The following is a 17,116-nucleotide window of genomic DNA, read 5'->3' on the forward strand; positions in this document are numbered from 1 at the left end:
TTGTCTGTGCTCTACCACTAAAGCAATTTCCTCTGCGTATCTAATTGTTATTACAACCACTTGGCTCCTCCTGATTTGTCTGAGAGTTATTTATTTATTTTCATTCCAGGGAACTGCAGCAGTTTCCCAATGGGCAACAACCGTAAGATGCATAACCTGCGGAAAATATGAATTTCTAAGGGCTAAATTAACACTGCTGTCAATTACCCCAATGCTGTTTTATGTTCCCATAAAGACAAAATTAGAAAATGCCATATGACACAGTAAAAAACAAACAGACTAGATTCAAAAACAACATACTGAAGAGAATAAAACATCCGCTTTCATGCACCGTCATAGTTTTTGTATGGCCATTATGGGTGAGATGCGCATGTTTATTTTTTAATACATCTGGCCCCATCCAATAACCTGTTTATTGCTCCTCCACTTCATTAAAGGTCCCATGGCATGAAAATGTCACTTTATGAGGTTTTTTAACATTAATATGAGTTCCCCTAGCCTGCCTATGGTCCCCCAGTGGCTAGAAATGGCGATAGGTGTAAACCGAGCCCTGGGTATCCTGCTTCGCCTTTGAGAAAATGAAAGCTCAGATGGCCCAATCTGGAATCTTCCCCTTATGTCGTCATACGGGGAAAGGTTACCTCCCCTTTAGGGACCACTTAGGCTTATATAAAAGCATCCAAAAAGCAGCATGTCATGGGACTTTTAAGCTCCAAGAAAAAACAAAACAAAAAAATAACACTTGGGTCTGGCAGATTTGCTCATTATATTTCACAATGGTATTCAGGCTTGTGAAGACAAAGTACTTGTCATCCACATTGCAGTCCCCTCCTCTACCAAAATTGCTTAGCAGTGCATATAGTCTATGTCATATTCTCACACATCGGTTCACACACCTCCCCCAAACGGACTATCAAGCACATGAACACAGTCTTGTATGACACATAGTCAGCGGAACTATATCATGCATAGATGTAATCATTTCCACTAGAGGGTTAAGGTATGATTTTCATGATAGTTGTATTACCCCTTCACCAGAGTAGCCCCTCTCTCCCTCTGTTGGATAACTTGAGACCATTCAAACAGAATATGAGATTCATTCTGCTCCAAAGATGAATATGACAGCCTTGCATAAAATATAACTTCATTACAATTCCAGCTAAAATATAAAACTCAAGGCAGAGAACCATTATAAATTCTTAGAAAATACAAAATAAATTAAATGACTATCACTTGGCTCTATTGTAGAGCACTATGCCCTCCCCATATAAACTGCTGAAAATGTAAGATTATTACTATTCATGCTACAACTCGCCTGGGACTCACAGCTCAATAACTTCCTATATGAGTCAGACCCACATGCGCTGCACTCACTGTGTTCTGAGGAAAAAAATCTCATACCAGCTGCTCATATATTCACTGCATTTCCGACTCCCTCTTTTTCATACATAGATTTTTTTTATAAAGGATGAATTTGACCATGAGATTAAGTATCATCATTAATAATGAGTAATCTAAACACAAAAAGGTCTCCTAGCCTTTCCAGTCTGGTGTACAAATGGTCAGCAAGCTGGTCTCTCAGCCTGACCAAACTGGTGTTCAATTGGTTGGCAAACTGGCCACCCAGCTTGACCAGCTGAAATGTGCCTCAAAATCTCCTAATGTGACCAACAAACCAACCCGGGAGACCAATTAGACTAGCAAACCATCTTAGGCTGGTCAGATATATACTATGTAGTAGGGTGACCATACGTGCCATTTTCCCAGGACGCGTCCTGGCCAGGATTTCTATTTCTTTTGATGTCATACACCGATCGGTCTGCACACACAAACAAAGCCAAAACCTAGATATTTTAGGCAATATAGAAATCCTGGCAAGGGAAAGATTCCTGGGAAAATGGCACGTATGGTCACCCTACAATATAGGCTATATTTATTAATATATTTAATTATGTTGGTCTTTCTTCATTATACGTTATAAATCTCGTGTTGCTTAGTTTGTGAAGCTATGGTGAAAATGTAAAACAAATTTAGCCTACTGTTGTTGTATCAATAAATAAAGCACATGAACTGAGCTGAACTGAAACTTGATAGTAAGCAGAGAGAGAGAGAAAGAAAGAAAGAAAGAATATTCACGTTTCCTCTTCAAATTTAGTCAACAATCATGTAAAAAAGTCCCTTCACAAATTTCGCCACATTTAAATATTCTTTCACACCTTTTAATCTGATACCATTGTGTTTAAAAGTCCCCTACTGTGCGCTCAGCTGAACTTCACTCGAGTATCGAGCCACTCCCAAACACACCTGATAACACTGAGCGACTGCTGCTGGGAATCCGCCATCATCCTCCGCATTCAAGTCACGGGAAAACAAACTAACTCCTAAATACTTCACGAACTCGTACATTTATCACTCAAACGGGTTCTTTTAGTCAGGTTTTATTGGATTATAGCTTTTGGCTTTGGTTTAGCCGCTGGGAGGGATTACACCACGCGGAAAAACTTTACCACGGTATTTTAAAAGTCTCATCCCTCCATTTTGAATCTGACAGGAATTTCAACAGTTTGGTGAGTATGTTTAGCTTTTGTCTGGATAGTTTAAATGACATTTTAATATAACTAATATAAAAGTGAATTTGCTTCATAATTGGTTCAATTTATGTCTATATTGTGAATACAAGATAGACAGAAAGGCGGAATGTGTGTTTGTGGCTACATTGTTAGCTCGTTTTGTAACTTCATGGAATGTTTGGGATATTTCTGTCTCTGTCGTTGCATATTACACTAAATGAACACCGGCTTGTTTCTTGTAAACGCTTTGTTAGTAATCTTTTGACGAATTTAGAAGGGCCATGAAAGGACAAAAGAGTCAAACTTCTTAAGAGTATGAAACAGAAACTATCCTGAAAACTTTGGTAGGGAATGCTAGTTAGCCGTTAGCGGCACGTCTCGTATCAGGACAAATGTGTCGGGAGTTTTTATTCTTAAAGGTGTTTTTTGATCAAAACAGGGCACACCAATGTTATCGTACGTGTTGTTGTGGATTTTTGAAATCGATTATGATGATAATAGTCTTAAGGCATTTGAGAGAATAAAATTCATTCGAGGAGTTTATGGCTCCGCCTAAACCACAAAATATGGATCAGGCCCTTCCTGTGAGCTCTGCCTTTAGCAGTGTATAATAATACAGTATGCAGACAGTTATTGAGATAATGTGTTGTCTATCTAAAATAACAAAAAAGATGATATTATTGACCACTTTACCTGTTGATATGTAAGAGATAATGTTCCATTGGAACATAAAGAATTCTATTTGATGTTTTAATATACACATGTTCTTGCTTGTTATGCAAAAAAAACTAAAAAAAAAAAAACTAAAGAGCAATATTTCCCACTCATGAGCCTGTATATAGATAAATTATTCATTTAGTTTCATTTCTTGTATATATATATATATATATATTTTTTTTTTTATTATAAAACTACTTGTGTATTATTCAGTTTACTTGGGCCAAAGTTGAATGTCCTACCTTTTTGTATGACACATTTGAATTCAAAGGTTTATTCCCAGTATGTTGGTCATGCAACACTGACCTCGCCCACTTTGTCTGCATTCCCTGCCCTATATAGCAAACAATGTCCATTTAGTCTGGCTGTCTAGTGCAGACAGACCCCTTGCAACAACAGCAGAGCCTTCGGGGTAGGCTGATTATCCTTGTCCTTCAGTGCAAGATTGCTGATCAATACAACTGCAGTCACTGTTTGAATGGAAAATAGCAGAGTGGGCAACAGAGCTACTCAGACGGCATAAGTGTGGGTTGTTTACGTAATTAGTGATTGCATACACTAAATATGAGTCTGTCATGTGACATTTCATTTGATAAAAGACACAGCCCCAGGCCACTTATTTGTCTGTCTCACCTTAATCCATTGATCGCTTTTTCTCTCCTCAGAAACATGACGAGCATTAACACAGCAAACATCAACTTCAAATGGGATCCCAAGAGCCTGGAGATCCGCACACTGGCTGTGGAAAGACTGCTGGAGCCCTTGGTTACCCAGGTCAGACTACTTTTCCAGATTTCACCCTCAGTTGTTGCATTAATCACCAAAGGTCACTCTTTTCCTTAGATTTTTCTTGCACAATTTGCAGGTCACCACTCTTGTGAACTCTAGCAACAAAGGGCCGTCCAACAAGAAGAAAGGCCGCTCCAAGAAGGCTCACGTTCTGGCAGCCTCTGTGGAGACAGCCACCCAGAACTTCCTGGAGAAAGGCGAGAAGATTGCTAAAGAGAGCCAGTTCTTAAAGGACGAGCTGACCGCAGCGGTGGAGGATGTCCGCAAGCAAGGTATGCAAAAAAGAGAAGTGTGTTAAGGTGTGACGCACGGAGAAAAATACTGTAGCAGGCAGATCACTCACTGTTCATGATGCACAAACTATTGGAAGAAAATCCTCAATATTGATTTGGAGGTTTATATGACTGTTTCTGAGGGGAACTGACCGTCTTCAGAAAAGTGTAAGTGGTATTTTGTTTTCATCTTGTCTCTGTATAGTTCATATTAAAGGGGTCATATGATGCGATTTCAATTTTTCCTTTCTCTTTGAAGTGTTAGAAACTCTTGGTGCATAAAGAAGATCTGTAAAGTTGCAAAGACTAAAGTCTCAAATCCAAAGAGATACTCTTTATAAAAGTTGAGTCAACCATGCCTACCTAAAACGGCTCATTCTAACACGCCCTCACATATCTACCTCACTATGTGGGAAGATTTGCATAACGCCACCCAAATGTTCACGCAAAGAAAGAAGGCGTAACTTTTATTCTCGCTGTAGTATTGTTGCTGCCGCCATGTCGTGAAGACGCTGTGATGCTAAAAATATAGCTTTGAAATCACAGGAATAAATTGCATTTTAAAATATTTCCAAATAGAAAAGAGTTATTTTAAATAGTAAAATTATTTCAAAATGTATTTTGGATCAAATAAATGCAGGCTTGGTGAGCAGAAGAGAATTCTTTAAAAACAATAAAAATCTTACTGTTCAAAAACTTTTGACAGGTATGTTAGAAGATATTAATAATTAATAAGGTGAGTCTGAGATGTTTATTTGACAGTAATTTCACATTTCTTGTTTGTATGAAGGCTAAATACAAATAAAAGGTGAACATTAATTTATTTGTGCTGTTTTTTTTCCTCTAAAGTTTTATATGAGGTGTCACAGACTTGGCAAATTAATTTTTCATAAGTTTGTGTGCACAGACATCTGTTGTGGGTGTTCTTGGCAGTTTTTACAAGGCTTTTTAAAATAGTGTTCATATCGATATCGGAATTATATCGTATTGACCGAAATAAAGAAATATATCGTTATATAAATTTTGGCCATATCGTCCAGCTCTAACTTGAGGTATTCGGCCAATATGAATCTGCATCTCATTCAGAGCTTCTGCTGTTTGCTTCATTCAGGCATGTAGTAAAATTTCACAAAGCTAGTCAGAACATTCTGTTTTTGCTTCAAATTGGGTTATTATTAAATCAAGTTATGTATATGAAATTATATAACTAAATTATATGTATTTGATTTATATAACTAAAATAACTAATTACAGATTTAGGTTAAATAAAGATGTCAGTCTTTATTTTTCTTTTTAGGAAACAAATCAAAGAAAAAATAAACATTCTACTGTTCCTAATATTCTGTATGTTGCTCAAAAACAAAATATATTGTGTTGTATTTTTTATTTTTTTACCCAGTCATTTAAAGATAACACATTTTAGAGCTGTAACGACAATACCGTGATACTGTGAAACAGTGATATTTTTGCTTAAGATTATCATACCGTCAAAATCTCATACCGGCCCATGCCTAGTGTTAACTAGGGTTGGGTTGACGGTATTAAGTTTGAGGAGCTGATATCAATTTCAAGATCAGTCTTTTAGTTATGTTAATTTCTGTTGTTTTTCTGTTTTTTGTGTGAACAAAACTTCATCTTGCCGTCTATCCAATAATCATCTTTTTTTGATGTACTGCTAGTTTTTGCTTGAAATCAACATGAATGAACATCAGAAAGTATGTTCAAAGAAATGGTTCTATGTACTGAGATGTATCATGTCCTATGTAATCGCTCAATCAGTGATTTAGCCGCAGCAAGACGTCAGTAAAAACAGCTTGTATAATAGCATGAAACATAACGTTACATTTACCCCAAGAAATGCCCATAGCTCGTTAGTTAGCTAGAACAAATGACTCTATAGAGGAGCATTTTACTAAATATATGCAATATATTTGTTATTTATTATTCTTTGACTTAACCTGTAAGTAAGGTTTTTACTACCGAGTATGTTAGTGCATGACTTTGACTTACTTGATTAATGTATGTTTGAATAAGTTTTTGACAGCCGCCGGTTTAAATGTTTGTTTCAGCAACAAGTTGGAGTAGAAACATAATTATATAAATAAATAGATATGAAGTTATACTAAAATATGTGCAGTTTAAATCTTTGTATATAACTCAGTTTTGAGATTTTTTGCTTATTGCTTACCTTACATGTAATTCAGTTTTTTTTTGTACACAGTTGAGTGCTGATCATTATTTCTCATATCTCATTATTATTAAGTTATACTGTACCTGATATATCCAAACAAATCAATATCGAATCAAATTTAAAGTTTTTGAATCTGAAAAAAATGTCAATTAGGGCTGTCACGATATTAGGTTTTTCACACCACGGTTATTGTGGCCAAAGTATTTCACGATATTGATATATCGCGATATCTATAGAAACCTTGGGGAACCAGCCAAATTAATTTTTACTTTATTTAGTTTTTCTCTTTACCCAATGAACATAAGGATACTCTGACTTTCTCGGTCCTCTTTGAAACTCCCTATGGAATAACAAGAGAGAAAGTAGTGTCAAGTTCAACAGTATGATGAATAAATATTAACACCAAAACTGATACTTTAACCTGTTAACTTGCGTACCTGTATTTTAATCTCTTTAACCTATAGTTAGTCATGCAGTTAACACGTTTCTAATTCTGTTTTAATGTGTGTCTAGAACGGCCGCAGATGAGGCATTAAGTGCATGGCACTGCGACCAACTTAACATTTTACAGAGTTTAATGTAGCAATGTGGTCGTTCAGTTTTTCTAAATATTTTAATCATGCAATAGATTTAAACAAAGAAATCAAGTGCTACGCACATGTATTGGTCATGACTTGATTGCGAATACAAATACAAAAATTAGACGAGTAAAGAAAACGCGGTACTTATTAAAATATATGAACACAGGAAACCGCTGTTAACAGGTTAATGTAACGTTTCCCATTCCATGACTAGTAAAATAATGGCAACTTACTGTTTGAACATGGTTCTTCTCAGTAGCGCGGCTGTGTGCTGCGTCGTCTTGTTTAACAGGTGTCAGCATTAAGGCGCAATACTGCCACCCGGGAGGTCAACCAGGTACTGGCGCTGGATTAGGCTATTTGTGTGTTGTTATCATGAGTGTCCTGTGCATTTTAAATATTGTGGTTATCGACAATACCGGTATATCGCGACACCCCTAGTGTCAATACACAGCCTTAGTGTTGCCTAGTGTTGAATATCCTAATTCGAGTAATGGCTTTAATCAGTGGTTTCATTTCCTGATTTCATTATCTGTCTGTGCTTATCTGAATGTGTGGATGGATTTTTGAATTAAGAGGGCTTGGCTTGTGCTATCAGAGTTGCTGCTATCGTGCAATGGAGTGTGTACCCCAACCCCCTCGCCCCCAAGACTGTTGTCCTGTATATCCCCTCACTCAATCTCATGCTGTTCGTTCTCATTACAGAACATCACTGGTATCTCTGCCATGTCTCCTTACGAAAAGAGGATAGAGAAGACCGGTTAATAGAAGGGTTTAACCCTGTCAAATTGCACAACTCCTCATTTCTCCATACCTTGCGCCATGCATTTTTTAAAATTACAATCCTGCTGATATCGAGACGCGATCACTGCAACGCTCTAGTTAGCGCACATTTTCGTTTGACTTAAAGTGGTGGTTCACAGTTTTTTTTTTTTTCTAGGCTTGATTGTGTTTATGGGGTGCAGTCTAACATGTTAATGCTTTTAAAAAAAATAATAATTATTTTTCCCATAATTTACCTTTATTCCACACAGCTCTGTCCCTTCTCTGAGAAACGGGCTGATCTTTTCCTGTTTTTATGAAGCCCCGCTCTCAGAAATAGGCGATGGGCTCTGATTGGTTAGCTAGCCCAGTGTGTTGTGATTGGCTCAACTGTCTCTAGTGCGCATCTAAACATCCCGCCCCTCACTTCAGCGGCATGTGCTCCGGTTGTATTGTAAACAACGGCATCGATAATATCGCTTATCAGTTTGAGCCTGATTGAGAAGCAGAGGATATTATTGAAGAGGATCGTGCAGATCCTGTGCAAGCATGGCTTTTAATGGTAGGCCTATGTTTTTTGTTTGTTGTTGTCATACTTTTAGATACGCTGTTGTAAATGCTACTGCTTATGTTAGCTTTTAATATATGGTTTTATCCTGATTAAAGCTTTAATACAGTAGCTATGTGAAAATAAGTGTATAATTGGAACAGTTCATTGTTGGAGCTGAGAGCGAGAGATGCAGAGCAGGGGAACGCGAGGAACAGTATTGAGAACCGTTGCTTTTGAACATTGATTTTGAAACTGTGAATCCATTAGAATCGTTAGAAGACAGAATCGCGATTCATATGTGAACATTTTTACATGCACCTCTAGTTTTCTCTTCCTCTTCTCTAAAGCAGCGCAGCATGGCATCGCCCCCTTTGCTGCCTTTGCCCGAGGGCGGGGTTTATCTGGGTTTGTGATGTTACGAATCCGGGAAGTAACTTGTTGTAGTCCCTACCAGCCGTTTTTGTAGGCATTAAACTTCCAGAATTTTAAAAGATGATATAACCATTTGCATTGAACTTTCAGCTTCGTAACTTTGCAGATATTGTTTATGCTCAAACAGCAACATTACTAACTTCGTTAAAAAAGTGCTCATCATATCAGCATGAGTTTAGAGGCCTTCAGTTTATGGTGTAAATTTGCATTGGATTTTTGATACCGATTGCTAACTTATCCTTGGTATATGGCTGTGCTCCCTCTGCTGAGGAGGGATTGTCACATTCATTAGCGAACAGCTTGCCTCGACTTGCTGAGCTGATCCTTTAAGATATTTTTATTTATGCTCTGTTGCCAAGAATGAGAAAACGAGCAAAACAACTTGCATATGTACATGGAGTCTGCCAGTTGTCAAAGGTGATGTCAGATGTGGATAAGGTGACGCTTTACTTATGCAAGACTTCAGCCCATGTCTGTTGGCTTGTGACAGAAATAACCTGTAGCCATAAAGTCATCACCATACGTTCTCTTTCAAAGTGAGTGAGCCTGCTTGGCCGGAATGCCACCTTCTTCTGGAATTAGTGTGGCATTTCGCACTTCTGAGATGCAGAGTGCAGGCTCAACCCACTTATCACTTGCTGGAATAACATCTTTGTCAGTTTCAGACTCGGCACTCAGTGTTTATTAGCTTAGTTTGGGCTGTAAAATCTGTCAAGCGCTGGCTAGCACGCTGCTGTGATGCTGGGGAATGTCACATTGGTTTTGCTATGCTGTCATTGGTTGTGGAATACAGACACTGTTGCTCGCTGGTGGCGGAGACTGTCAGCTATGCAGTTTTGCTCGACCATGCGTGGTTCGACTGATAATGCCACCATTGAGTGGGGTTAAAGCTTCCCTAGATTGAAAAGAGATCCCGGTACCCAGCTGTTGCTTACCAGCTGTTCTGCGAGTCGGCTAAATGTAATCGTTGCATAATGCACGTTAGAAACCACCAAATCCTTGAACGGTTTTCTCCCTAACAGCTCTAGAATTGTCTGCTGCATGTATACGTGCCATAGTGATGCGCGGATGAGCTAAAATGTCACCCGAATCCGCAGCTTCAAATAAATTATCCACCTGCCAAACCTGCCCGCACCTGTATTTTTGTCTGATTTAGATAAACACGATCATCACAATAGGGTTCGTACATTCATGAAAAACCTGGAAAAGTAATTGAAAAGCAATTTCCAGGTTTATGTAAAAATAAAAAAGCATGAAAATCTATTTCACAATTCTCTGTATAATAGAATTGTTTAATCAGATCCTGAATTTCGTTGTGGGATTGCGCATACATCGCATTACTCATTCCCACAGCTTTCGACTTTAAAATGAGGGAAATTACTGCAAAACCTTTATTCAATATGGCGAGTAGGTTAGATGAGTAAATAAATCCACACAAACCATCAGATGAAAACAGCGTAGGTGATTCAGCTGTACCGCGTCTTCTCTCTTTGACTTTCTCTACACATCGACGCATCTAGAGCTGCTGCACTCTGTGATAGAAGATTTTAGCTCGCAGTTGACAGATTTTTCGGTCATTGTTGCATTTTTGTGACAAATTTATTATTTTCACGTCTTTTTAAGCCATTCGGTGCTCGTGCTCTCCAGAGGCGCGTGCGCACAGTCACATCCAAAGTGCGTACTGTCAGTACCAAATTAAGAAAGTAGGCTACTGTCAGTTTTGTCTTAAGTTAATGAGTATCAGTATTGGATCCGTGAAGTAGGTCTTGTGACAGCAGCTTAATAAAGCTGTGCCGTCTTTTATTAATGTTAATCAAACAACAAAATCCCTTACTGCTCTTGACTAAATAATGTTTTGTTGAATAACTTTTAATGTTAATTTACAGTTTATTCAATTTCTGTAGCCTATTTAAAACACGTTCATAATTTAGAAAATGTAGTTAATACTTGTATAATTAATGATTTTATCCACCCGCGACCCACCCGCAAAAAATCAGAATGCATTTTTTTTTATTACCCGACCCACCCGATCCGCGGATTATCCGCAGCGCCCACGAATATAACCGCCATCCGCGCATCACTAATGTGCAACATTAGCATGTCTCCTGGCTAGAATGAGTATTATTTACTGTAGAAACCGATTTTAATTGCTTTGCACCTTTAGATGGGACAGATGAAGGATGCTGGGAATGATAATGCCGTCTGCCTTCCCTCCATGGTATCTGGATGCTCATAGTGCCGCCTTTAGACATCCACTTTCAACATTTCATCACAAGCTTCTGTGGTCCTCTTGTGAGAGCTACCTTAGAAGTAATAGATGTGAGTTTATTATGGGTGCACTGATCACTATCAGGCCCATGAAAATAGTCTTATTGATTGCTCCCTCAGGAGGGAATGACAGTCCTGGAGACCTTAGTTCTTTTTGTGTGGTATATGGTGGGGTGAATTTATTTTTAAGTGATTGGTAAAAATAGAAAGGTTCTTAGAGATACTATTCAGTGTGTGGCAACCACTGCTTGCGCAATAACCCAGAAAATCTTGTTACCATCATTCTGTGAGACTTGCTTCCTGTTACCAGGGAACACTGTGCGCATGATTCCAAACATCAACAAAGGAAGGAATGAGACCCCCTCTCGAGCACAAAGCTCTTATTCACTGCCCCCTCAAATAGATTTTTCTCTCTTTTCATTGAGTCAATTTCAGTCGAGTCTAGTTTTGATTTTGGCCATTACTTGCACTCTTGGCCATGTTCATTGCAGGCTTTTTTAATTTTTTTAAGTATGGCTTGAGTGGGATGTGGAGATCTGCACGAGTACGTTCAATTCATTTGCCGACGCATTTGACAACCTGAAACTGTGTCGAATAAGAGGTTTGTGGTCGCACGGCAGCACTTATTCATTTCAGTATTTTAAGCTGCTGTTAAAATGCTCTGCTTTGTCACATTCAAAAGGTTTCAACATGAGCCAACTGGGATGTGAAGGCAAGTGATGACACCCTTTTGCAGGCACATCAGATAAGACGTCAGTGTTATCCCAGGGACTCGACCTTCTCTGAAAGGACTCATTTGGTGTGCTAGCATGTGTCACAGAGCTCTGGCTATAAGTAGACATGAATCGAGCTTTTGCTTTCACCATCATGTTTCACTGCTTCTGACTTGCGTCTCCATCTAGCATTTCACAAAATGAAATCCTAATGCAATTAACCTGTCCCCCCCCCCCCCAACCACTGGCATTATCCTTGAACATGAAAACCCGCTGGCCTGGTGATTAGCTCTATTTGACCTTGTGGTTGTTCTTGTGTAAAGTGGTTGGCTCTGCTCTTATGACAGACTGCAGGGTGGCTGAATCAGACCTACCGCCTGGATTGTTGGTTTAAGTCTCACAGCTCACCATGTAGCCCTTTGTTGCAGGGGATTATTGGTGTTTTTCTCCTGTCGTGCTCATTGTTTACTTGGGTTTGTTTGCATAAAACGTAAAAAAATGTCAATGTGTAAGAGAAGAGCAGACATTGATAAATCTGACGACGCACGAGAACTCAATTCGGTCCGGTTTTCTGAGCGCAGACACTGAAGCATACTACACAAACAGAAAGCGCGTCTCACAGCACGCGAGTACTCTTTTGCGTCGCATTAGCGGAGAATTACACCCAAAACGATGTCGAATTGTCTGTTTTGACGAGTATTCACGTAAATGCAGTTGATTACGTCTTAAGTGAACATGTATCAGTACATTGCATCCATTGCAGCTGTGCATTCGGTTTTAAAGAGACAGCAGCCTAATTTAGTTGCTATTGTCCGAGTCATTGATGTTAATCAAGCAACAAAAGAAAGACAGAAAATCACGCACTGCTCTTGACTGAAAAACTTTAGTAGCCTTAAAGATTAATCTAAATTTATTTATAGAAATAAATGTCTTCTTAAAAGAATGAAGAATATGGTGAACAAGCTGCTATAAAGAATGCATAATTAGCCTATAATACCATTGGTATTTCATTAAAAAGAAGACCATGTTCTTGTTCTTTGAGAAGTGGTTTTTATTTTAACATAAAGGCATGTTGTGTGTCACTGCAGTTAAACCATGATAAAACCTTAATATCAAACCTATATGAGTTTGGAAATTTTAGAGAAATGCTTAATAAATGCACTGTAACTAAACCCATTATATTTTAGCCTACTAAATTTACTGTAGATTTAGTTGACTAAAACTAAAAACATTTCAGATGACTAAAATGATTAAAACTAAATGGCATTTTAGTCAAAAGACTATGACTAAAACTAAATCAAAATTTGCTGTCAAAATTAACACTGCTTGCAAGTGACTTTGGATGGTATTATCATGGTCAATTAACAGAAAGGGATTTTAATCAAATAACAGACAATAATTAGGTCCCAGTCTTTTGCATTTCAAAAGGCCTTTTTGGAAGTAATTGCATCTTCAGATGTTGAATTATCTGTTATGGCAACTTCCACGTTGGGAAATGATCATTTCATTGACCTTGCTACTCTTGCATCATGAAGGCTATGAAAGGACGAATTAAAACTAATAATCAGACTCTGTGTATGACTGTTTTTCTGTAGGAGAATCCATGAAGTTGGCCTCAGGAGAGTTTGCAGAGGATCCCTGTTCTTCAGTGAAGAGAGGCAACATGGTCCGTGCTGCACGTGCCCTTCTTTCTGCTGTCACTCATCTGCTTGTACTGGCGGACATGGCTGATGTGTACCAGCTTCTGCTTCAGCTCAAACTGGTGAGACATATGCACACACGTTTACCCTTTAAAAGGTTGGTTCACCAAAAAGTGAAAATGTTATTTACTCAAGCTGTCATACACTACCGTTAAAAGGTTTTGACAGTAAGTTTAATACTTTTTATTCAGCCAAGCATAAATCACATTGATCAAAAATGACAGTAAAGACATTTATGATGTTACAGTAAATTGGTATTTTAAATAAATTCTGACTGTTTTAACTTTAATAGCCTGATAAAATGTATATTGGTTTACATAAACATATGAGGCATAGGGGTGTGCGATTATATATCATCTGCGATAATATCGTAATTGTTGGTTTAATGATTTTTTGCAATTTGACATTATCGAGTATTTTGCAAAAACCAAACAAAACACCTACGCAGTGCACACATTACGTGATGAAGTCTAATGGGTTAAAAAGTGCACGTGCGTATTTAGAGTGTGTTCTTTCACTGCATAATTCAGTCTATTAAAATGCATTAAGGATGATTACAAAATTCAAGATATGGGGGCAGAAAATTTGTATGTCCATCCATCTTCATGGATAACGCGCACACGTTCATTCACTCACACAGATCACGCTGCGGCCGCACTCAGACATTCAAGAACACAATTTTTAGTGCTGCCCCGCCGTTTTATCAACTAAATAGCTTAATCGCTCAAGAGCTACATTAACTTTCTCAACAAGGAGCTGGTAACATCATTGTTTCTAAAGAAATTAAAGCCACAGCTTCACTGTTAGAGAAACGCGGCAAAACGGTGGTAATTCATACATACACCGCCTCTCTCTCTTTCTCTCATAAATGAACACTTGATGAATTACTCTTTTCTGAGAATAGAATATTGAAGTGGAGATTGCTAAACTGCAAGCTAACCAGTGTTTTCAGAAAGCAAGCGCGTTTATCCACAGTGGCGAGAGAGCGCGTACACATGGTTGCCAGGTCGACAAAGATAAGTAGCACGCTTAGCATATATTTCCGTATTGCGCAAGTGGGAAGCTCTGTTTTGGGGATTACATCTCTTTATATGAGGCAACCCCGGTTGTGTTCCTCTGTGGCTAGATTAAACCTTGTTGTAGCCTATATATTATGCTCTATTCATTATTTTTTAGAAACCTTGCACTTTTCTACTCTTTCTAATTATTAAGCCTTAAAGTTCTGCATACTTAAGGGCGTGGCCACTTGATTGACAGGTGGATTGCTGCTCTGCTCCAGAGTGTGAAACTCACTAGACTGTGAAAGTTAGAAAATGGCTTTAAAGATTTTTATTTGTCCAGAAAAAATTCATTATGGGTAGGACACTGAAAATCTGGCAATTAGATGTTTTAGTGAAAATTCTCAAACTTGATTTTTACCGCTATTTTGAAGTTATTGTAGATACTCTGCCTTTGCACTGTCTGCAAAATCACGCCAAGGCAAAAGGCAGTAGCTTCCACATACAATATTTGGGTGCTGATCACCATTTACAGAATCATTATAGTAACATCTGTATAAAATCAAGTGATCATTGGCTAGGCTATAACATATAGTAATGTAATTCAGTTTTTTCTTCTGACCGTAACAACCAGACAAAGTTAAACGTGAGTGGATACCGTTTTGCAACCAATTTATTTGCAGTGTTCGCTAATATTAAAGGATGCAAGACATACTTAGCCTATTGTATTTACATCGAACTGAATGAAAATAGCTTAACCTTAGAATGACTTGTGGATTGATGTGAACGCCAGCAGGAATAATGCTCAGAATGATTGTGAATTAAACATCTCCGATGACGTTCATTGCAAAGTTTTTTTATCAATTTACAAGAAAATGTAGGAAACTGATTTAATTGTGAACAGTTACTGATTTTGTGTGATACGCTGTCATGGCATTCGACTCCTCACACGTGTAGAAGTGGGCAGCCCTAGACTGACAGCTGGCATCTGCATTATAAAAATATATATATTTTTTTAAGATTATTTACGATTAATTATTGTTGCCAAGTTATCTAGTCATTGCTTGTTTACAGTGCTTTGTTATATGGATCAGTTTGTTAGATTGCGATCGATCACATTTGTTTGTCTAAAGAAGTGCCGACAGATGTATGGAAGTACACAAGTCACACCATAATTTAAACGCGGCAGACTTTAATGGACAATAAAACAAAGGCAGAATACCGTACAACTCCAGGCTGGCACAGTAATACTGACGGCCGGCTAAACGAATGCGGAGCACTGTAACTTCTGAACTTCTAACGATCTAAAACAAAGTCAAAGAGCGGTAACTGATGATACTGTGTTCTGCCTTGGTTTCTCCTGGGCTTTTCTCCATGATACTTATACACATGATAAAGGAGGTCATATATGTCCCAAAATTATCAATAACTTATTTCGACCAAAAACGAAGTTATGGTGTTTTGTCTTTGCACAGCAGCACTGCTGTCACCATAGACGGGCGTGGTTTCAGCAACTAGCACCTCAGCTTCACCCACGTCCTGCCGCCTTGCCCATTTTCGATTATCCGGGAGTGACGTGCTGCAGAGATGGCGGCGGTCAGCTCCGTCCACTTTAGGCTTCAAAAATGCTCTTCTGAAACCTACGAGTGATGTCACGGACACTACGTCCATATATTTTTACAGTCTATGGTAACGAAACACGTATTCGTATTGAACCGTTCTGTACGAGGATTTTGGTTTGGTACGCATTACAAACCGAACGATTCGTTGGACTAATCCTATTACATTTGGAAAATAAAATAAAGTGTGTGAAATATAATGTTCTCAGTGCCACTGTGCTCAACAAGGCAGCCCAAACGATGTCAGGCTAGTCAATATGGCTAGTAACTAGGGCTGGACAATTATTTAATATCAATATATATGGCAATATAATTTTTTTCAATAAGTGATTTTTTTTTAAACATTTCCGATATTTTGATGCACATTATCAGTGTTTCCCAAACATTGATTTATTTGTGGCGTTTGACTTAGTTGAATAAACATGAGCACTGCACGTTTCAAAATCAAAACGCAGCGCAGGTGTTTTAAATATAAATATATTATTATATAATTAATGTTATTAATATTTTAATATTAAGATGAGCCTGAGTGTCTTTTACATTTTATTTGACAGTGATTTCAAATTGTTTTGTTTGTATGAAGACTAAATACAAATAAAACATGAACATTAATTTATTTGTGCAGTTTTTTCACCCTAAAATATTAGTTTTATAGGAGGAGGTTTCATAGACTTGGTAAATTCATTTTTCAGAAGTTTGTAGGTACAGACATCTGTTGTGGGCATTCTTGGCAGTTTGAGGCTTTTACAAATATTGTTCCTATCGATATCAAAATTATGGAACTAGACGAAAAGGAGATGCACACACTACAAACTATCCCCCGTCTGGTGTGAATGCACCATAAGCGTCACCTCCTGGCAGAGAATGAATTTGCATATATATATATGCTGCCACAAATAGAGTCTGTGGGAAACACTGATGTGTGTGTGTGTGTGTGTGTGTGTGTGTATGTAT

General features: G+C 38.1%; 1 protein-coding gene across 1 annotated transcript in view; it reads left to right on the forward strand.

The window, feature by feature from the left end:
• Positions 1-2,265: 2,265 nt before the first annotated feature.
• LOC107594945 (catenin alpha-1) overlaps positions 2,266-17,116 on the forward strand; it is a 123,827-nt gene continuing 108,976 nt past the window's right edge. Inside the window, exons 1-4 of the mRNA XM_016285176.1 lie at positions 2,266-2,567; positions 3,953-4,061; positions 4,153-4,348; positions 13,441-13,607. Of these exons, the coding sequence (XP_016140662.1) occupies positions 3,957-4,061; positions 4,153-4,348; positions 13,441-13,607 (468 nt within the window). The 5' untranslated portion in view covers positions 2,266-2,567; positions 3,953-3,956. The remainder of the gene's footprint in view (positions 2,568-3,952; positions 4,062-4,152; positions 4,349-13,440; positions 13,608-17,116) is intronic.

The sequence above is a fragment of the Sinocyclocheilus grahami genome, unplaced genomic scaffold (assembly GCF_001515645.1).
Source record: "Sinocyclocheilus grahami isolate Dianchi unplaced genomic scaffold, SAMN03320097.WGS_v1.1 scaffold193.1, whole genome shotgun sequence".
NCBI lineage: Eukaryota > Metazoa > Chordata > Actinopteri > Cypriniformes > Cyprinidae > Sinocyclocheilus > Sinocyclocheilus grahami.